General features: G+C 38.6%; 2 protein-coding genes across 3 annotated transcripts in view; both read left to right on the top strand.

Annotated features, from left to right (window-relative positions):
• The first annotated feature begins 274 nt into the window (after nucleotides 1-274).
• Nucleotides 275-12,872, top strand: gpatch2 (G patch domain containing 2). 2 transcript variants are annotated; one of them, XM_028440234.1, is made up of 10 exons: nucleotides 275-595; nucleotides 2,828-3,071; nucleotides 3,832-4,385; nucleotides 5,536-5,600; nucleotides 5,706-5,903; nucleotides 7,100-7,220; nucleotides 7,504-7,543; nucleotides 7,651-7,715; nucleotides 8,640-8,728; nucleotides 12,036-12,872. In XM_028440234.1, the coding sequence occupies exons 1-10, from the start codon at nucleotides 483-485 to the stop codon at nucleotides 12,203-12,205; spliced, it is 1,659 nt and encodes a 552-aa protein (XP_028296035.1). In that variant the 5' UTR covers nucleotides 275-482; the 3' UTR covers nucleotides 12,206-12,872. The 2 variants fall into 2 exon arrangements, with proteins under 2 accessions (XP_028296035.1, XP_028296037.1); XM_028440236.1 differs by having other exon boundaries at nucleotides 276-595; nucleotides 3,832-4,382.
• A 1,639-nt stretch (nucleotides 12,873-14,511) lies between these two features.
• LOC114457897 (estrogen-related receptor gamma-like) overlaps nucleotides 14,512-22,255 on the top strand; it is a 45,406-nt gene continuing 37,662 nt past the window's right edge. Inside the window, exon 1 of the mRNA XM_028440035.1 lies at nucleotides 14,512-14,826. The gene's annotated coding sequence lies outside the window, so the exon portion shown is untranslated. The remainder of the gene's footprint in view (nucleotides 14,827-22,255) is intronic.

Raw genomic sequence — 22,255 nt, 5'->3', positions numbered from 1 at the left:
ATATATATATATATATATATATATATGTTATATAATAGTTAAAATAATTAATAAATAAACCATATATGGGAAATAAAAGAAATTATACTTTGTATGGAAAAGGGGGAAATATTTATACATACTGAAAACCTGAAAAAAAAATTCATGTCACTACAAAAATAGTAATGAAATGGGATTTTTAAATTGTTATTAATAATAATAATAATAATAATAATAATAATAATAATAATAATAATAATAATCATTATTATTATTATTATTACAACAACAATAACAACAGCAATATATAAAATATTTCTCACTTTTACGTTAGACATTATCTCCGCGACCCTAAAAAGGGTCAGAAAATTGATGGATGAATGCCATGGACAATAGATTGTTTCCTCTTTTCCCAGCTGCTCCTGAAAGCACCATCGCCTCCCAGTCCTAAATCGTCCCGTTAGCCGCTGCTAGCACGTCGCTATCCTCTGTCACTATGCTATATGTGTTGTGTGTACCTGTGTCCGTTGTTTCTGGTTAAGGGTATCGGGTATTTGGTGGGTTTAATGTTCCGTGCAGCTAATCTCAAGACTATCGGCAAAGCGGGAACTGGCTGGTATGTGTTTAATATGAAATAACGTATTGTTTATGTTCAGTCTTGAGGTGTCGGCACCCGTTTGTTGAGCCGAAGCTAAGTGCTATCAGTCTTAGCAGCATTAACAATCAAACAAATCATTTTCACTTCAGAAAAAGATGTTATTGCTCGGTATGTTTAAAACTACAGCGTTTATTACACGTGTACAGCTGTTGTCAGAGCTAAATAAGATATAAATCGTGTGGGTTTGTTCACTTTGGTGAGTAGCTATTAGCTTTAGCATACCAAGGTAAAAAGCGACTGATAAGAATAACAAAGAGGCGTTGTTGTTTGTTTAGCAATGGTGTCTGTATTGTGTGAATAATCGCTTAGTAAGTAAATAAACTTACTTTTATATATCTTTCAATTGCTCTTCTTAAACAACTGATACAATTACGAAGTGATTCAATTTTACTCAATTTTAAATGTTTAATATATGTTTAATGATCTGTAAATAAGGTTAAAAGTAACTTATTACACCTGACTGAAGTTACCATGAATACTGTCTGTCTTTTAAGGTATGGTGCCTTTTAAATTTGAATATCTAGATCTCCATTTCTTTCTGAAATGAGCGATAATGATAAATTACACGACAAAAAAAGAACTATTTATTGGTATTTTACCAATGTTGCTAGGAAGACTACCAGTTTTTCTTATATTTATATGCATTATTTATTTTTTTAATTAATATTGATAAGCAAATTAAAGTTCATTCTTCCATCAACACAAATTAAGAGCTTCAGTCAATTAATTATCTTTATACTAAAAATCAAACTGAATTTATTCTCATATAATCAAATAAAAATACAGATGTATCGCTGGGCAATATATAGAGTTTTCTATTTTGGCGATACACAAAATTACAATATCGCTAATTTTGTACAAAAATACTCATTTTAGGAGTAGCTGCTTTTGCAACTTCTCAGAACATTATGAAAAACACAGTTAGATGGATTACTGAGAGCGTCCTAGCCCATACCATCCTCTAAAAGAAAGCCACAATGTACAACTCACTCACACGTGCTGTCCTTTATAGGGGAAAAAGTTAAAAGTGACACATATTGTGCAGCTGTTTGTTTTAATTTCCGATATGATACCAATATTGCAGCCTTGCGTATTGGCCGATACCGATATTGATTTGATATCAGCATGAATCATACATACAAAATAATTTATATAAAAAAAATAATAATTTCTGATTTTGAGTGTGGAACGTTAGAAAAGGCTTGATCAAGTGATGTTACTCAAACAGAGAACAATAGTCAGCAACAGTAGGTATTAGGAAAAACTGACCCATTTATTATTAACCAATTGGTTACATACATTTTAACCTTCAACATAATGTCTACGGTATTCTACAATTGTATAAAATAAATAAAAAATGAATTACAAAAAATCGGAAATTTGAATCCGATATTTGTTTTCAGGCTGATATCGGATTGGGATACCCCTAATTTATTTTGTATATCACCATTTTGAGAAAAAAATATCGAGATATGAGTTTTGGTCCTTTTTATCTTATTTTTTTATTTTTATTTTTATTTTTATTTTTTATACTATTATTATTATTATTATCTTGTTATTTTATCGAGTTTGCACATTCTAGTCTAACTACTGTTTATATTTATACTTATGTTTATACTTATTATCATCTTTTCTAGTTGATTGTTTATTATTGAATGTTTGCACTATTGGAGAGAGCACAGTTGACCGAGTCAAATTCCTCGTGTGTACAACATACACTTGGCGAATAAAGATGATTCTGATTCTGATATTGCCCAGCCCTATACAGATGTATTCCACAGTCCTTTTAAACAAACTTTAATGGCAGTGGCTATCCGTACGGTTGCCGTATCAATATACCAACATTCTATCTGTACGCAGCGCCCCTCATTGGCCAGTTTAGGTCACGTGACTATGACTAAACCTAACCCTAACCTTAAAAATTGTTGCGATACAGGGTTATAACCTAACCCTATGACGCTACGTACGTGTACTTCGGTAAACGTATCAGTAGCATCGGGGGTTGTCCGTACGGCAACCGTACGAATAGACACTTTCAACTTTAATTTTGTCTGTCATTAGTCATAAGTAAACTGAAATTTATTTATAATTTGATTTACTCTTATTTCACCGCTGTAGCAGCTTCCACACTACACACATACGCTCTAATGAAGACCATAAATGTTAACATATATACATTTTCCTCCTTAGGCACTTTTGCCGAACAATGGACGAGCTGGTCCATGACCTGGTGTCAGCGCTGGAGGAGAGCTCGGAGCAAGCAGCCCGAGGGGGTTTTGGCGATGGAGGGGACCATGCACTCGCAGTAGGCTGTTTACTGAAGAGGCAGGCCAGGAAACGAAGAGGAAGAAAGAGACGCTCAGACAACCCACATCCTCCATGGGAGACGGGCCATCTCAGCGAGGGCTCAGAGTCCAGTGTGGAGGAGCATAAGGTGACCTAAATCAAGTCCTTCTGTGTCCATATCAGGGTTGGGGTCAATTATAATTGTAATTGGTAATTACATACAATTATCTGTTGCTGTTGTAATCATCATTGAATTGTAATTAAGTTCAGAATTTACTTTGTAATTGTAACGGTCATGAGCATTTTTATAAACACTGTATTTTACAATGTAATTGAATGCAAAACTGGGGAACCACGTTACAGTTCTAAAGCTTACACATAGACCTACATAGTTAAAATGATTAAAATATGTTTCATATTCAGTTTACCTGTCACTTCACATAAAAAAAACAAACATTAAAATCCAGGGGTATACATTACTGAAAGAAAAAAATAAAGGCTCAGACGCCCACACCAAAAATATTAATACCAATATTTTCCTTGATTAGGAAGCCTAACAAGGTTACCAAGAGATGAGAAACAAATTGGATGATAGATAAAACATTTTAGTAGATCTTACAGCTGATTTGAAACATGGATCAAAATGGAACCGTTAGCGTCTCGCTAACAGAAAGCTAACACAAGAGGAAGGCTAAGTTTTACGGGGTTATTTATTTAAGACTCAGTAATTGTGATTAATTGAATTTGAGAAGGTAGTTGGAATTTATTTCAGGGGGAAATAATAATTGTAATTACAATTGTAATTGGGGCAAAAAGGCAGGTCAATATAATCGTAATTGTATTTGTAATTTAACATGGATAATTGTAAATTTTGGCAGTGTTTTTGAAGCTTGGTGTCCTGTTTGCAGGATTACCGAGCCAGCACAGGTGGTGTCTCTGCTGCCACTAGTCACGCTCGTGATAACAGCGACTCTGATGAACAGCTCGGCCCCAAACGAAGAACCCCTCACTCGGCAGAAATAGGACGAAACAAGCGCCCGCTTTGGCCGGACGATCTGGGAGCGCTGGGCTGCGCGGAGGGAACGCGAAGCTTAAGGCGGCGCCGCAAGGTCAAGCGGATGGCTGTGGACCCCCCCGCAGAACCAGAGCCCACCACCATGCTCGGGCCCCCGCCCATCCCCAAAGCTCGCATTAGTGGCAGAATGCACAGACTGGGTGCAGGGGAAGACAGGGCTCCCATGGAACTGTGTGGTGGTGGTGGTGGTGGTCTGATGGGATCGAGTGGCGGGAAGAGCAGAGTGAAGAAGAGGAAACTGGCCCCACACCGACTGGGAATGGAGGCCACAGATGAAGGGGTGGTGGTAGAGAGTGAAGACCTCATGTCCTTCCCAATGGAGGGGTCTAAGGACAAGATGGAGCTGGAGGAGCAAAAAGGCTCTGATGAGGACATGAGTGACAGGTGGTTAGTGTTCCCCCTTTACTGTTTGCCTCGTGATTGCACACATTTCACACTAATTTTTTCTGTTTTTACTTCATATGGTTTAGTATTTATAATAATAATAATAATAATAATAATAATAATAATAATAATAATAATGGCTTGGGTTTATATAGCCCTTTTTTCAGGGAGACTCAAAGAACAGAAACCATTATTCATTCACGCCAGTCACTCACATCACTCATACTGGTGGTGGAGGTAAGCTACAATGTAGCCACAGCTGCCCTAGGCCAGACTGACAGAAACGTGGCTGCCAGTTTGTGCCTACAGCCCCTCTGATCACCACCAACATTAATGAACCAATCATACCCATTCATACAAGGCAATGTGGGTAAAGTGCCTTGCCCAAGGACACAACGACAATGACTCGGCTAGAGCGGGATATGAACCCCCAACCCTTTGGTTATTGGACGACCCACTCCAACACTGAACCCCTACTTATTGGGGTGTGCATTGTTATTAATCTGACGAGACGGGACTATTCACAATTTGCATGTCATGATATGATATATCCATTGCAATGTATCAAATTTTACCTTTACACGTAAAATATGGTATGGTATGGTATTTTAATTTGCGAGAACAAGTAAATAGTAACTAACTGTAAATAAAGTACCAAATAAAAAAACAAGTGGTATTTTTATTAAACTGTCAAATTACTTTTTTCCAAAAAGTTTCACTTTTGCTTCTTCAACAGATTCTGATTCTAAGTTCTTAAATTCTTAAAAAAAAAAAAAAAAAGTAACCACATACATCTAAAAAAAGTGAACAGTATGTTATGTTTTTTTCTTTTTTTTGATCAATACGATAACCGCGTAGTGAAATATCACGATATATTCCCAAATCGATTTTTCCTACACTCTTATTATTGAGTGTAAGATGAACCTCTTTTGCAACAAATACCTCCAATAATTAGTAAAAAAAAAACCCATCTTATCCAAGTTCAGTTTATTCCATACACTTTGTTTTGTTTATGATTTTACATAAACAGAAAAACACAAGTTTTCAACCGAGTGTGAGAAGGTTTTTTCTTTCTTTTTTTTTTTTTTCATATTTTGAAGATTATTTAGTAGTTTTCATTAAAAGTCTTCATTACATTTTCTGTTCTTTTCAGTGAGACCAGCAGTGTGAGTAACAGCAGTGATGGAGGTCTCTATACCAATGATGAAGGGAGACAAGGTTTGTAAACAACAATAATAATGATGAAATAAAGCCCCATAATTTACAAGTTCTGGGATGCATTAGCTATTTATTGAGCTATGTCTCTTTGGTTTTCATCTCCAGGCGACGATGAACAGAGCGACTGGTTCTACGAGGGGGAGCCGGGCTCCGGTTCGGGACCTGGTGGTGCCTGTGGGATAGCTGGGGTGGTCCCCTGGTGGGAGAGGGACACGGGATCAGAGGAGCTGGATCTCACTGATCCCGTCTTCAGCAGCATTCTCACTGGATCCTTTCCTCTCATGAGCCCCGGTGGACAAAGAGGTAGGCTGCCATGATGCCATCGTAAAGACTGTAGTTTGTTCATGGGATAGCTGCCCTCATCATTAGCATCCTAGTGGTCTTGCAACACCCATGCACGTTGTTTTTCAGGCTATCCACTAAGGATTTGGATCCCTTTTTAAAGCCAGATTTTCTTCGAAAATCTTTTAATATTTTAATATTGATTTTTCATGTTTTTACATTGTTTAGCCTGCAGCCAAAGGTGAAAACTGATGTCATATTGCTTTAATTGTTGTTTAAAGTTATTTGAAATAATCAAAACAATGGGATAAAGTCTTGCACGCCTATTACTAACATCAAAGATCTGCTTCACAGGTCATTTGTTCCCAACTCCTGTCATGTCATGTGTTTTGTCTGGCGAACAATTTTTTAAATTTTTTTTTATCTCCGCTACATTTGTAGTTCCATTTACTAAAACAAATTAACGTTGCTCTTAAGATCATGATTTGCATCAGGCCAAGAGAAACCAAAAGATCAAAACAGTTGTTTTAAAGGGATCCTCCACTGTTTTTACAAATGTGGCCTAAAACCTTTGAAATGTACTTATTAGAAGATGTATGTAAAAAAAAACATTATTTTGCACCATATTTATTTTTATTAACTTAAAATAGGACTACTTTACCGTTTTAGAACTTGTGTTCTGCCATATTGAAATCACGTGATTGATGACGTCACACGACCCCACTTGCCTGTAAACATCCCATTGTTTCCTATTGGAGTGAAGCACTCAGCCTGCTTTTTAGATCATCTAGCAGGTTTTTTGGTCAAAATGCTGCTTTTCTATTCTCTTACGGTAAACAAAACAGGGTTACATTGGCATCTTTAACATGATATAGAGCAACAAAAAGCAGCACAAATTGGCATTTTGTGCAAAAAACCTGCTAAAGGATCTAAAAAGCCGGGTGAATGCTTCAATGATGTGTGACATCATCAAGGTTCTAAAATGGTAACGTAGTCCCATTTTTAAAAGTTAATAAAATGTATAAGGTGCCAAATAATAATGTGTTTTGTTAGGCATACATCTTCTAATAAGTACATTTCAAAGGTTTTAAAAACAGTGGAGGATCCCTTTAAAAACCAAAGCTAGAGGTGTGAAAGAGTTCTGATTCACGATATATTATTGTTTATTACTCGTTGATCAACATGTTCCCATTCCTGTGTGTACCTGCATCCATCAGGGCTCCATGCCAGGCTGAGCCGTTTTCATGCGCACCAGCAGGGATCTGATGGGGGTCTGCAGGGAACCTCCAGTCAGGGTTTCAATGAGAGACTTGGCCGACAAATCCAAGACGGCCACGAGTGAGTTCTTCTTTAACTGAACTTGTATTCTTAGAAAGAACTACTGTTTTAATGTGACTCTCAGCTTCACAAAGAAAGTGAAAAAAACCCCCCAAAAAACACAAGCTTGTGTGCTAGCGTCGCTGCAGTAAACATAGCTGGAAAAGTTTCCCTAAAACTTTCCGTGACAGAGCAGCAGTTCTCTTGCTGTGAGAAATGATGATGGATAGCTTTAGTTTCAGTCTCTGGAATCCTGCCATGATGGGAGTTCAGGCCTTTAATTAAACTGTTATATCTTCATCAGACCGTGGTTCAGCTCAAGCTCCAGGAGAGAACATGGACAGGTGACTCATATGCTTTTTTTCTTCTTCTGCTGTTTACTTTTAAAGGATATGTTTTTTTTACACTACAAATCTTCTTGTTTTTTTTTTTTTTTTTTTGCTAATCTCAGCTGCACTGGGACCCACGTACAGACAGGGGGCACCGGAGGAGCTGCTCAGTGAAAACAGCCAGCAGGTATGGTACACTCCGTACAAGACACTACAAACTCAATGAGTATATACTGTCTACTAAATAAGTATGATTAGGATGATGAGCATTCCCACTGAAGTATACTTCCATGTTTCCCAAGATGCAATGACAAGAGCTTGAAGCACACTGAGGCTAAATATCTCCATTGATTTTCCACCTTTGAAAGTTCAATTTAAGCACGAAAGTGACCAAGTAGAATATCAACATGTGCTCATTTGATCCATACAACTCACAAACACATTTCAAGCTGACATTTCGAAGATTTTCGGAGACCCGCCATTGTGCTGCTGACTAAACTTCTGAATAACTTCAAAACAAGAGTGCTATTTACAAAAGCATTAAAAAAAAACTAATGTAAGACAAGAAGAGATGCTTTTATTTTGAAAAGTGGATGTTTGACTTAGCTGAAATCCCGTCTAAGGACGATTTTATATTCCGCTCGCAATGCATCATGGGGCAGTTGAGTATAATTCTTTTTAAAATTGAAACACAACACACAATCTTAAACAACTATTTTATACTAGAAATATAAATATAGTAACATAAATGAATAAATATATGGATAAAATGCTGTAAAATAAATATCTGCATCTTGTCACTTTGGACACTAATCCTGGCTACTCTATATTTAAAACACAGTATGACAAACATGATCAAAAACTAATTCTACAAGAAGAAACATTTTTTTTTGGGGGGGGGTCAACAGAAATTTGTGGTATCAAAATGGGGTCACGATCCAAAAAAGGTTGGGAACCACTGCACTACATACACATTTTGACGTCTGACTTAGTACGAGTAGTACGCTAGTATGATATTTCGAACACAGCCTATGTCAAGGTTTTTCTGGATCATCTTCTGGGCTCACACTGATTCTGGCTCATTTTGTGTTTCTCTCTGTACATTCAACAGACAGACCAGTGGACACCTTGGCTCCCTGTGTACAGGCGACATTAAGCGCAGGCGGAAAGCTGCCCCCCTTGGTTCTACTGCACCCACAGGTACTGGACACACACTGCAACACACCATCTGCTGCTTTTTTCACACCCCAGCTTATTTCTTCTGCACTATTATAGCCAAAATGATAATCACGATTATTGATCATTTTAAGGAAAAATCTGTATTTCTTTTTGCATTACTTTTAAAAGAACTATATATGAACAGTTTACAGTGCAAAATGAAGTTTTAAATAAAAATGATACCAAAAAAATAAGAAAACAACCCAAAAATTTGAAATGTACCAAGAATAAATACACTATTACAGAATGCTATCATGAAATACAACTTATTGGAAACAATCACAGCTCTCATCAATCCACTAAATGACTCAAAGCTGCCGCTGACGAATGGTTGAGAAAGTGCCTGATTTGATTTGCAGCAGAGCCCACATTTTAAATGTAAATATTGCCAACGATCAGGTTAATTTAATCGTTGTAACCAAAATCGTGATTACAATTAGAATTTGATTAATTATGCAGCACTAAGTCGGACCTCTTCTCACTTTATTATTACTATTTTTTTTAAAAAGAAGGGAAATGAAGGAAGGTGGTGCTCCTCCTTCATTTTAAAGCCAGGCTTTAGCTCCTAACCTCTTATTCTTTGTAAGCTTTGTTGTTGGATTGCTGTCAGCTGGCTAAATCATGGCGTCACAGCAGAGGTAGTGGATTAGCTCTCAGCCTGTTACATTGATGCATCACATTCCATCGCCTCCCCACAAACGCTGCATTGGGAACACCTGAACAGAAGGGGGGCAGAGCTTAATGCTGTTAGCCCAAATGAAGTACTTGGAAAGTCCAACGTGAGGTGATGGACTGAAAATGACGCACGTTCTACCTGCATGAGCACACACGGATAATCATGTACTCGAGTTCACCTATTGACATGCGTCACAGAAAAACATGTCACTTTCCTGAAAATTCTAAACCTAAGTCTGCGCAAATTGGGCCAGATTCTCGTCTGATACAGCTTTGCTCTCTGTGTCATGCTCCTAAAGTGGTGGAGATCATCCAGAGAGTTTCTTCCTCATACCTGCCATCAATCACGAGAACAGCTCTTTCCCACATTGTGCCCAAATAGACGATTCAGGGCCAGCTTTGGGACTTGTTCTGCCAAGCTTCCAGGAAGAAGGATGATCAAGTAACTTCAGTCCAAACCTTAGCGTGGGTGTGTTTTCCTTCATAGGATGCAGTTCCCACACAATCGGAAATGTGCCTAAGTTAATTACATGCTTAGGTTTGTTCTAGGGCTGCATCCGCTGGGAGACACAATCCCAGATCAGTTAAAATAGCATTAGCATTAAAATTCTAAGGTAAACCATGTAAAACTGAAATGTTAACATCACTGCCTTCGGTCATAAATTCAGCAGCATCAAACTAACACATTATTTAGGAAATCCACAAGACTCAACAATCGACTAACAACCAGTGTGTTTATCTCTTCTTACACATTGGCCCATCGTGCCCAGGCTCCTGTGAGACTTGGTTTCTCAGAGGTTTTTAAGGAGAAAGCCTCCACAGAGTTCAGCACAAAGCTGTTAGTGCAGCACTCCGTTAAGAAAGGCTTCGTGGTTGTCTTTCTGATCACAGACACATCTACTTTAGAGTTCAGGAAGTCTCCCATTAGATGGATGTTGCAGCGTTTCTGTGTGCTAGCATTCAGCTTTTTGGACCACTAAAGTCTACGGGTGACTGACCCTAATATTCCTGAATAAGGGGTTATTTCAATGCAACAGTTGCCAGCAAAAACAGTTGCAAGTGAAATTGAGGACCTAGTGTTATTATTTCTGGTGTCTGATTTTTCTAAGCTCCCAAACCAAAGATCAGGTGGATTAGTTATTTTATTAGCCTGGAACAGCAGCAGTAACACACATTAAAGAGATCCTCCACTGTTTTTACATATGTGGCCTAAAGCCTTTGAAATATCCTCATCAGAATTATCTATGACTAACGAAACGCATTATTATTTTGCACAATATTCATTTTATAACCTTTTAAAAATGTGTGCTCCAAAGGGCCGGGAAAAGTTAAAGAGCTCCCCTAAGGGACCTTTACTTTCCCCTTAAACCAGACATAGGCAACCGGTGGTCCTTGGTTTAATTTTGTGAGGCTCCCCAAAACAAAATTGTAATTCATGAAGTTGGAAGTTATATGATAAACAACATAATACACGGAAGTCCAGAAACACCAAAAACGACAGCAAAATGCACAAAATGTCAAGAAAAGTACAAAAAGTAACAACAAAAGCAAAAAGATAAAAAAATACAAAAAATTATTCATAAAACACTATGCCGATACCGATTTTTTTTTTCCCATCAGCCTTAGCCGATGACCGATACTGACTGCCGACTGCCAATTTTCTTCTCAATTGACATCATAAAAATTACACAATGATGATAACAAATGGAATGAATATTCAAACAAGTAGTAAACTGCTTCTCAAAGTTTTAAAAACTCTTTTTCTCAGCGCAGCGCTCTCATATTGCTGTAATGTTTGTATCCCACTGATATGAGTGAGAAGCAGAGAGGGAGGGCGAGAGAAACACACACACGCCAAACCTCCAGCCAGCTGCTCGTTAAATACAATTGCGACAACAACATGGAACTACGGAACACCGTCAGCTAAGTAAAACAGTTAAAAGATGCTTTGAAAGTTTAAAACTTGCCGTTGGGGTTGAAGAGCGTCCTTCACGCTCTGCTAGTGGGGGGAGGGGCTCTGCACAATACAGCTTCTGTCTCCAGCAACACGGAGCAGCCTGTGGCAACTGCTCTGTATATAAAGTGGATCGGCAAACAAAGCAGCGCGCATCAGCCAATGCCGATACACACGTAAAACATGCAAAAATCAGCCGATTAAATTGGCCTGCCGATGAATCGGTCGATCAGTATAAAACACACAAAATGACAACAACACACACTAAACAACCACTTAAAACAAATTAAATACATAAACACACGACTTGAAGAACACACAAAAAGACAACAAAAAATTGCCATATTGATGAGAAAATCTACAAAATGAATTTAAAATCACACAAAATGTGTGTCTTGTATTAATGCTCAGATTGGTCATTCTTCTAAATGTTGATATGAATGTTGATAATGTGGCCCTCAGATCAGAGAATCACATTTTTGTTGCCCCTGCTGTGATAAAGTGATAGAAGTGGCCCATCTCTGCCTTTAAACAGTGCGCTGACACGCTCTGGTGGCTGAAGTTAGCGAATAAATCACGGACTGTTGAAGAACTCCCACCCAAAAAGACTTCTATCTATCCTCAGGGTTCTTTCCTAACCTATGAACTCTCTCTCTTCAGGTGTGGTGGGAGAGAACGCCCCTCCTATCCCTGACACCAACATGGGAAGCCGCATGTTGCAGACCATGGGCTGGAGCCCTGGAATGGGCCTCGGTCCAGAGGGGAGAGGCATCACAGAGCCCATCCGTGCCACTCAAAGACCCAAAGGCACTGGTCTAGGTTTCAACTGATTCTTTTCCTTGCTTTTTTTTTTCTTCCCCCAAACTTTGGATTGTGAGCTTAATGCAGGCTTATACAAGACGGTACTCCTCAAGGAATGAAGAACGATGTAGTGTTGATTCAGGACCAGATTATTCTGGCCCTGAGAGACTGAAGAAGAGACTCATGGCAACAGACTTTGTGATGAGAGAGAAACTTTCCCATATTGGGGAAACTGGGAGATTCTGTGGATGTCCACACAGACTCAGAAATAACAGACGCAGGAAGAGAAAACTTCTAATTGCAAATCCTCACGAGATTGTCCCAAGTTGGAGAAACGTAGTGATGATAATGATGATGATGATGCTCGCTCACGTGTAACCTCAGATGTTTTAGTGCAGAAAATGAAGTAAATGTTGAAAAGTGGTGCTGCAATGTATGCTGATGCAGCTGCTGCAAATATTTCCCACTGATTCTGTTCAGTATTGCACAGGAAATACTTTAAAACCAAATGTGCGAGTAGTTCATATTTCAAGATGTTTCTTTTATTGTAATGCAAACAGTTGTGATGATAAATGAACGGTGATGTTTAAATTTTGACTTTTATTGTTGAAATGTCATGAAAAAAAAAAACAACTTTTGCCCCTTTTTTAAATACTGTAATGCATGTATGTGCCAAAACAATGTGCTCATACACAAGAGACCCCAAATGAGTTGTTCCTGTTATTTTTTAAATAAGCTGCAGAAATTACTCCAACTCAAAAAAAAGGATTGATGACACCATGATGGTACACATTTACATTGTTGAAATGGTTTTTCAAATGTTAGCTGCGATGGATTGATTTTAGCGTAGTGGCACCTAAGTATAGAAGAATAGACTGTAGAGAGGTGAAAACATGTTATAAAGATCAACAATGAGCTCATTAAGCCGGTTTTATCACTGCTGTGGACAAGCTAAGGTTAATTTCTCATTTAATGGAAGCAAAAAAAGACAAACTTAACACTCACCGGAAGAGCTGCTCCCAAGTTATGTGAAACTTATTTAAAGCCAGGGGTCACTCACTTGCTCAGCCTGGTGTCAAAGGAACTAAAATAGTGAAAAATAAAGCACAAATGCTCAACCAACGCATTGCATTGTGGGAAATGTCTATATTATTGGTTCTGGTGGTTGCTGCTACAAATGTAGCTCACCTTTAGAAGTATAATCTATTGAATGAAGTGCCTTTAGTGTAACAAGAAAAGTGGACATTATTTCCTTCTTGAACCAGTGTATCAGATAATCATTTACAACAAACTGGCCACATGACTCCAAAAACACACAAAATGACAAAAAAACACAAAATAACAACAATAATTTACAAAAACAGCAACAAAAACACACAAATTGAATAAAAAATATACAAAATTACAAGAAAAATACACAGAATGACTCTAAAACCACAACAAACAACAATACAAATACACAAAACAACCAAAATATTTTAAAAATATACAGTAAAATTAACAAAACAAAAAACAGAAAAATATGCAAAAATAAACATAAATACTTTGAAACCACAACAAACACAAAACAACCAAAATATTACAATAAAATTAACAAAACGATAACAAAAACACACAAAATGAAAATAATTTACAAAAATAAAAAGACAAAACAAAAACACATATTTGTCCTTTAATGTATTAATGTTCAATTTGGTCATTATTCTAAATGCTGACGCAAACGTTTTTAATAACATCGGCTACGGCTTATTGGTAGAGTGGGTCGACCAATAACTGAAGGGTTGGCAGTTCAAATCCCGCTTTATCCCAGTCATTGCTGTTGTGTCCTTGGGCAAGGACACTTTACCCGCATTGCCTCATAGGAATTGTGCATGAATGTTGGTGGTGGTCAGAGGGGGGCCGTAGGCACTAACTGGCAGCCATACTTCTGTCAGTATGACCTCGGGCAGATGTGGCTACAATGTAGCTTACCACCACCAGCATGATGTGAATGAATAATGGCTACTGTAACGCGCTTTGAGTGTCCTCGAAAAAAACTAAAAAATTATAATAGTTATTAATATTATTGAAATACTCTCCTTATCTCGTATTTACGCTGCATCCAAATTCCTAAATAAACAGAATTGTAACAATAACACCAATCTGTTAACACACAAAGTCCTTTTTTTGCAAATAGGAGGTTTAGGAATCTTGTGCATCACATTCCCATGCTGACTCAACATCCCTGACATATGATGCCTCTCTCTCTCTCTCTCTCTCTCTCTTTCCCACATCTTTTGCAAAGCCTGCAATAGAAATCCCTCCTCTGTATCTATGGGAATAATACAGGAGTGCAGTGTGTGGTGTGTCCTCCAGGCTGTGTCCTCCGTCCCAGCCCCAACACCACCCTCTCCTTCTCTTAGAAACACTTTCTCTCTCTCTCTCTCCCAGGACTCCCCTATGAGCCACCAAGGCAGGTAGGTGGGTAAAGTCAGCCCTGGATCAGAGGAGGAGAAACAGTCTGTGTGTGTGTGTGTGTGTGTGTGCTGCTGCATCGCTGAGCTACACTGGAGGAGAGGAGAGGAGAGCTGGAGCGTTTGTCCTTGAGACTGACTGAGTGAGTGACTGCAGCTGTGGAGGGGAGGACGGGACGGCCAGCCTGAAACTGACAGTGAGTACTGAGTGACAGCATGTGTGTGTGTGAGGGCACTGACGGAGGTGGACGATTGCAGTAAATCAAACTATTTTACAGCTCCGTCTGCTTTGAAACAATCCATCATCAGGGTCTGAGCTGTGTGAATAATATAGAGTAAACATGTACTAACTATGTGTGCACGAGTGTGTGTATGTTATTTATCTAGGGCTGGGCAATATGGACCAAAACTCATATCTCAATATACGATATAAATGTTGCTAATTTTATTTCAAATTAAGTCTGACCAGAAAGACAATTCTGGGTAAAATTTGATGACGCAAAATGCGACACAGGCACATTTACTAACAAACAGCTGCACAATAAGTGCCACTTTACTCTTTTTCTCCTCTAAGGGACAGCACGTGTGAGTGAGTTCTGGAGTGTGGCTTGTTTTGGGGAAGGTTTGGGCTAGGACGCACTCAAACTGTGCTTTTCATGCTGTTCTGAGAAGTAGCAAAAGCAGGGACTCCTAAAACAACTATTTTAAAACAAAATAAGACAGATAGATATATATTAAACAGCTATACAAATATATAAACTGTATATATATATTTATCAATATAGGCGATATTATAATTTTTTATATCCCCAAAATAGAAAAATTGATATCTTGTGCATTGATATATCGCCCAGCTCTACTCTCATCGATACTTTGTTTAGGAATAGCTATAAAACTAGTCTGCATCGTAGCTACTTTGTTTGACTGTCAGAGATCGTGCGTGTGTGTGTGTATAAAAAAGATGTCACTCTTTCCAACATCAGTGCACACCTGTCCACTTATGTCCCTCCTTTTCCTCCCTCACCTCTCATTCTCTCTCTCTGCTCTTGTTGACAGATCAATAGTTAGTTATGCATCTATAATTTGAAGTCATCGTTTATGGCCGCCCTCCAAAGGGGGAACCATTATCATGTGTAATCTTGCAGAAAATTACATTTTGACTGGTGTACCTTGGCCTGGAGTCTGCGGGCTGTGGCTGAGAGGGCGAAAGCTGTGCTCTGATGGTTCTCTGCCAGAACCAGTGGGAAGAAAGAGATGGTGTCACTTTCTAGGTTTTGAAGCTAACGCGTCCTATAGGAGTGTCCCACGCTGCGTGCATCAGATGATGGAGGACAGGATGGAGTCACAGAGGAAGGAGGGTTCGAAAAAAGGGAAAGAGGGAGGAGGATATTAGCGGCAGATTGTGTTGTGCCAGACGGTGTAGGGAGATGAGGCTGGATCACCTGTGGAGTGGACGACAGGGTTCAATGGATGGATGGAGGGACGGATGAAGGGAGGGATGGAGGGATGGATGGATGGTGGATGGATAGATGTAGGGATGGATGGATGGATGATGGAAGGATGGATGAAGGGAGGGAGGGAGGGATGGATGGATGGATGGAAGGATGGAAGGATGGAGGGGCGGATGAAGGGAGGGAGGGAGGGATGGATGGATGAAGGGAGGGATGGATGGATGGTGGATGGATAGATGTAGGGATGGATGGAAGGATGGATGAAGGGAGGGAGGGAGGGAGGGAGGGATGGATGGAAGGATGGAAGGATGGAGGGGCGGATGAAGGGAGGGAGGGAGGGAGGGAGGGATGGATGAAGGGAGGGATGATTGATGGATGGAAGGATGGATGGATGATGGGAGGAATGGATGGATGGATGGATGGATGATTGATGGAGGGATGGATGAAGGGATGGATGGAGGGATGGTTGATGGATGGATGTAGGGATGGATGGATGGTGGATGGATGGAAGAATGGATGGATAGATGTAGAGATGGATCGATGATGGATGATGAAAGGATGGATGTAGGGATGGAAGGATGATGGATGGATGATAGAAACCCAGAGGGTGAACACAAAAAGCAGTGACAGACTTTCTTTATCAATTTTTTTAATTTCATTTTCATGATGTTTCATTTTAACAGCCAATTTGATTTATTTTTAGTCATAGTCGTTTCACTAAAATGCAACTTCATTTGAACTAAATGACATTAAGATTTTAGTCGACTAAATCTGTTCCCAAACTTTTCACAGTCTCGTACCCCTTCATACGGTGAACCTAAAGCTATGTACCCCCTTCACTGCACACTTAAAAACACATCATAATGTGATGCAGTGTTTTTCAACCGTGGGGTCACCTGGAATTAAAATGCATTTAAAAAAAAAAAAAATCAATTACACACCATATAATTCAGAATTCTGATTGGATTTCTTCCCATGTGACAAAATTATAGTTTAGTTGTTAGTAGTTGAATAAAATATCTGTATTAATATTTAATGAGTCATATGTTATTATCATATATATAGTAAATGAAAACTATGACGCAACTTTCCATGTGACTAAATCATAGGTTTGATTTTATTAGTCAATGAAAATATAAATATATTCTGATATAGTTTTTGCTCACATGTTTTACATAGTCATAATTTAGTTATTGTGTCATAGTCACTCTGCGTTTAACATTCAACTCATTCATGGCGGTTTCTTGTCTTTCGTTTTTTTTTTTTAAACTGATGTTCTTTCTTTTTTCTGATTTATATTCTATGTTTTCATCACTGTATTGCTGTTTAACCTTCCTGTAAAGTGTCTTTGAGTGTCTGGGAAAGTGCTTTTAAATGAAATGTATTATTATTACTATTATTATTGTCACTTAAATCAATGTAGTCGACGAAAACCATGGCGTACATTGTTAGTCGAAGGTTTGCTTATTGTAGACGTGGCGACTCTGAGCCAGAGGGGCTGAATTTACCACCTGTGGAGATATAAGCGATATGATGAGATAGACTGCACACTGTGTGGGTATGTGAGAGTGTTTATAATAGCTCCTGACATCAGCAGGAGGTGTTTTTGGTTGGGGTTTTTTTTTTTCGGTGCTGACGCTCCACATTCAGAGGTACGTGAGACCTGCATGAGTGGCTCCTCACCTGAGACTCGTCAGTGAACCAGGTGTGTGAGAACCAAAAAGGAGTGAGTGTGATGGAAAGAGAGTTTACACAGCATTAATAAACGCCCCACTGACAGTGAACGCAGCACATTAACACATTATTTTATAAGGCAACGGGGAAAGTAGTCAGAGTTTGCGTGTTCTCATGTCCATTAATCAATCTAACAAAATAATACTTTATCCCCAGAGCAGGTGATAGTGACACAAGAAAGAAAGTTATTCGTTATAAAATATACAAACTGAATCCTTTGAACCACACGTGTCAAACTTAAGGCTCCAGGGCCAAATCCGGTCCTTCAGAGCATCCAATTCGGCCCACAGGAAGATATCAAAATAAGAGAGAAAACATGAATCAGTGTGTAAATTACCAACTACGTAAACACAAATGCCTACAGTCAGTTTTAATCCCAAATTGTTAAAAATACCCAGAATTGATTTTTTTTTTTTTTTTTTTTTTAGCAAATTCTTGCAATTTTCTTCAAATAATTTCACAAAAACTTCCACAAAGTGAAGAAAATATGGTCACAAAATCGAAGAAATTTAGAAAAAAAGATGCATGAATATTGTAGGTGCATTACGTCAGTGTTTTTCCAACCTTGGGCTCATAAATGGGGTCGTCTGAAATATCTAGTAATTCATCAAAAAAAAAAAAATAATAATAATGGGGTCAAGATCCAATAAAGGTCGGGAACCATTCCCTTTTTATATATCATTTATACGTGAAAGTGAAAAATTGGGCACATTTTTCAATGACTTGTTTTCCTGCTTAAAATCTGCTTTGAACTTAAACTGAATCTGTTGTGACTGTAATAATCTATGACTTAATATAGTTAAAGTTGCTCCTAAAAACACTTTTTTAGATTGAAAAATAAAACAAATTGTGAGTCGTGTACTTACGTGGCTGAATATAAAAGGGGGGAAAAAAGAATGGGTTGTTGCATTTATTTGGTGGAATTACATGTTTTTGTGTAAATGACAATTATAAACTTTAACCCAAGAAACCAAACCCACAATCATTAGTCAAATGTTTGTTTTGACGGTCCTGTGAATAACTTAGAGCAAGTCGTGTTCCTCCATTAAACCATGGGATAAACAAGACGAACAATGAGGTATTCAATGACATCATAAGCAAAGAAAGACGGTGTTTATTAATATTTTTGCATCTGGACTCGTCAGATTCAATTATTCACGTAAAATAATGTACACTTGGAGCCAGTCGTGAGAGGAATTATTGGTAATGACTGCTTAAAACTCAAAGTGGTTTAAAACCCAATCCAATGACCTCATCCTGCCGCTTCAGAAATGGGTCAAAGGGTCAAAAAGAGCTCACTGTACCCTGAATGGTTGCTGGAATAAGAAAAATAAATCATGTCAAAAGGACAGTGCTTCCTTTAGTATATACACTATATACTTTTTCTGTGTAAAACGTGAAAAAGAGGGAAGGACGACTACTGACCAAGCACTGACCAGTTAATCCAATATTGCTTGTTGGGAATATGAAGGCTGTTTGCTGTGGTAATCCATATTATGCTGTTAGGTTAGGCCTGATTACATAATCACCCTAAGAGCCTCCAGATGTCCACCTGGCAGAAGATATAACCCTGAACAACGTAATGACACAGATCGGTCAAAGACCAATTCCACATTGACGGTAAAACTCATTTTTGTGTTGATCCATTAGAGCACATGTCAAACTCAAGGCCCTTTAAAACATCCAGTTTGGCCTGCAAGAAAAAGGGAACTTGAATCATTGTGTAAATGACCAAATAATTCAGTTGTAGATGTCTCAGTGCCTCCAAATTCCAAAGTTCAATGAAACATCTCAATTTTTTATCACATCACTACGGCCATTTTTAATCGCAAATTGTCAAAGGAACTAAAAATAGTTTTCTTTCTAAAATCCTGCAATGTCTCGTGAAAAAAGCCCTCAAAATCTAAATATTACAAAAAATGAGTCACAAAATCAAGAAATACAAAAGTTTGCTTGGATATTTTTAATGCCTTAATTATTTTATTTATTATTTACAGGTGAAAGTGAAAAATAATGAAAAATAACAATAAAAATGCTTTTTTTTTTTTCTCTCTGCTTTTACATTTAGCGTCTGAATAAGATGAGTTTGACACATGACTGCATTAAAGACATCTAAGGTTGGAGTGGAAGATGTTCCTCATTTATCAGTAGCAATATTCTTTAAATCAGGCGTTCTCAACCTTGGGTTCAGGAGCCTATTTGGGCTCGCGAGACACTGGAAAGGGGTCGCCAGATGCCTTCAAGAAACAAAGGTTGTTTTCAACAATTTGAGCCTATTTTTACTTGTTTTTTCATCCTTTTTCTGCAACTACACCAAACTTTTTTCTACACAACTATTTTCATCACTTTTTCTTGCCATATTTTTGCTCCTTTAATGCATTTTTTGCCACATTACTCCCCTTTATGCCACAAATGTCAATGCCTTTTCCACTTTCAAGACATTTTTGGCACCTATAAACTCTTTCCACCCCTTTTCCCAGGTAATGTTGCATACGTTGATCCATTATTGTCACTTTTAACCTCTTTTTACCATATTTCATGCTTTTTTTTTTGTCAATTTAACCACATTCACACTTTTTCATGCCCATTACTTGCCAGTTCAAACTAATTGTTCCAATATTGTCACTTTGAACCCTTTTTACTTCTTTTTCTGTCAGTTTTTGACCACTCTATTGTGCAACTTTTAACCAATTTTCCACCATTTTTGGTCACTTTTAACCCATTTTATTTCTGATTTAAACAAGGGTTTACATCGTTAAGATGACTATACTATGGTGCAAATAATAATAAACGTCCTGGATAATTATTCAGATGCATAAATAAATGTGGTTATCACAGATTCATAGAACAATGGACCATCATTTTGCTGACTTTATGGATGGGCCCCAAAAATCTCCCCCTTATAGATGACCCTGTCTCCACATGACTGTTCTTCAATGTTCATGTCTGTGTTCAACCACCTTCAGGTACAGTGGGGGTCCTTGGTATCTTTATTTTGGGGGTCGTGGGCTGAAAAGCTTGAGAACCACTGGTTTAAATGACTCAGATGTGCCTCCACTAGAGGGCAGTATATTCAAGGTAGGAGGCTGTGAAAAACAATCTAATTAGAGCTGCAGTGGAATGGTTTGAAGTCTCAAGATATTCATATAAAGCCCGTAAATGAGTCATAATGAAATCCTGTCTCAGTGAAAGGTTACCCACTTCCTCTCCACTGGGACTGAAGATTCTCTAGATAAGTGAGGACCACTGAGCAGGCGGCCCTCGTCTCCCCGAGAGACCTTTCTCTGCTTTTGTTCCTTTGAGCCCATCCCACAGGCCTTCTAATGTTTCTGGCACAAGTGTGTGTGTGTGTATGTGTGTGTGTGCTTGACCTCTGATCCCTGTACAGTGTGCCTCAGATCAATAATGAAACAGATCCCTTTCCAAGTGCTCCTCTGTCACTCACTTCATCACTTTGAGGATCATTTCCTCCCCATTCATCTATTTCCAGGCATTAAACTGTGAAGCACAGCGAGCTTAGATTCCCATTATCATTTATCCTGTCTACATGTTGGGATGTATTCCAGTTTCTGTGTCTCTCACCCTCGTTTCCTCTCTATGATATTGATATGCCCCAAATTATTTTATCCATCAGAATTAACTCTAATCCTCTTCCGTACCTCTGTCTTCATCCCGTTAGTGTAAACTATTCAAAAGCCTGAGAGCTGAGAGCGTCGGTGCAGCGGGACACTAGTGTTTGCACACAGTGTCAATAGTGTTTCCCACTGTGTCAGTAATTGATGGACGACTCATAGTCTAAACTAAGCAGATTACACTGGGTGGGTTTTTAAGGGTGATGCTAATGTGTGTCGGGGTTACAGAGTGGCCGTCCATGGGCTCTGAAAGGCTGTGGCGTGACAGCTGAGCCACAGGCGGAGATTTGGACACAGACTCACACGCAGACACAGTCTCACAGTTCTTCCTTTGGTAAAACTGAGATGAGGGGTCAATAGCTGGCAGCTGGGTGCTCCGTTACACGCAGCTTCCCTGCGGATCAACTATATTGAACTTCTGTCCTCGGTTCAGCCTCGGCAGTGTAAAAATATTTTTGATGCTTAACTGCAGCGAGGCGTGTTTGGTTTCGTTTGCTGCATTCAGCTTGTTTCCTTTCTGTCATTTCAGCTCATGTCATTCATTGTCTGAACTGGGTTTGTCATTGTCATTTAGGTTTTCCCAGAATGGTGGACTATTTCTGTTTTGACACATTCCACCCCTACTTTTTTTTTCACTGATGTTTAGAAGAAATAGATCAATCAGGGGTTTGGGAAGCTATTCTGTTATCAACTAATAATCATGTATCACTATTGTTTTATATGGAACTTTATAAGAGGCCATAATCTATGTCAATGTACAATATCTCTCTATAAAAGCAAAGAATCTCTGTCTGTGTGTCTGTCTGCAT

The sequence above is a fragment of the Gouania willdenowi genome, chromosome 24 (assembly GCF_900634775.1).
Source record: "Gouania willdenowi chromosome 24, fGouWil2.1, whole genome shotgun sequence".
NCBI lineage: Eukaryota > Metazoa > Chordata > Actinopteri > Blenniiformes > Gobiesocidae > Gouania > Gouania willdenowi.
This window is presented reverse-complemented; position numbering and strand designations above follow the sequence as displayed.

What these genes read in the sequence shown, in the direction of transcription:
- gpatch2 (XM_028440234.1), top strand. Translation starts at nt 483, where the DNA reads ATGTGTTGTGTGTACCTGTGTCCGTTGTTTCTGGTTAAGGGTATCGGG. An exon ending in GAGGACATGAGTGACAGGTG is followed by an intron (nt 4,386 to 5,535) that starts GTTAGTGTTCCC and finishes TGTTCTTTTCAG; the next exon opens with TGAGACCAGCAGTGTGAGTA. An exon ending in CCAGGAGAGAACATGGACAG is followed by an intron (nt 7,544 to 7,650) that starts GTGACTCATATG and finishes TGCTAATCTCAG; the next exon opens with CTGCACTGGGACCCACGTAC.